This window comes from Pteropus vampyrus, unplaced genomic scaffold (assembly GCF_000151845.1).
Source record: "Pteropus vampyrus isolate Shadow unplaced genomic scaffold, Pvam_2.0 Scaffold291, whole genome shotgun sequence".
Taxonomy (NCBI): Eukaryota; Metazoa; Chordata; class Mammalia; order Chiroptera; family Pteropodidae; genus Pteropus; species Pteropus vampyrus.
The window spans coordinates 839,136-839,460 of NW_011889072.1; the positions used below are offsets into that span (position 1 = coordinate 839,136).

Below are 325 nucleotides of genomic sequence, written 5' to 3' on the forward strand. Positions count from 1 at the left end.
GCTCAGAGAGGCTCAGCCCCTGCGTGGGGCCCGTGGGCTGGGCTCGGGCTGGGGTTTCGGCGGCCTTCTGCTGAGCAGCGCCCCCATCTCTCTCTGCAGGCGTCACGTGGGGCAAAGTGGTGTCCCTGTACTCGGTGGCCGCGGGGCTGGCCGTAGACTGTGTGCGGCAGGCCCAGCCCGCCGTGGTGCCCGCTCTCGTCGACTGCCTCGGGGAGTTCGTGCACAAGACGCTGGCGAGCTGGCTGCGGAGGCGTGGCGGATGGGTGAGTGGGGTCTCGGGCTGCAGGCCGTGGGGCCCAGGTCCGCCGGCCGCCCAGCTGGTGCT

General features: G+C 72.6%; 1 protein-coding gene across 1 annotated transcript in view; it reads left to right on the forward strand.

Annotated features, from left to right (window-relative positions):
• Window positions 1-325, forward strand: part of BOK (BOK, BCL2 family apoptosis regulator) — a 14,146-nt gene that overhangs the window by 12,983 nt on the left and 838 nt on the right. Inside the window, exon 5 of the mRNA XM_023521088.1 lies at window positions 100-263. Within this exon, the coding sequence (XP_023376856.1) occupies window positions 100-263 (164 nt within the window). The remainder of the gene's footprint in view (window positions 1-99; window positions 264-325) is intronic.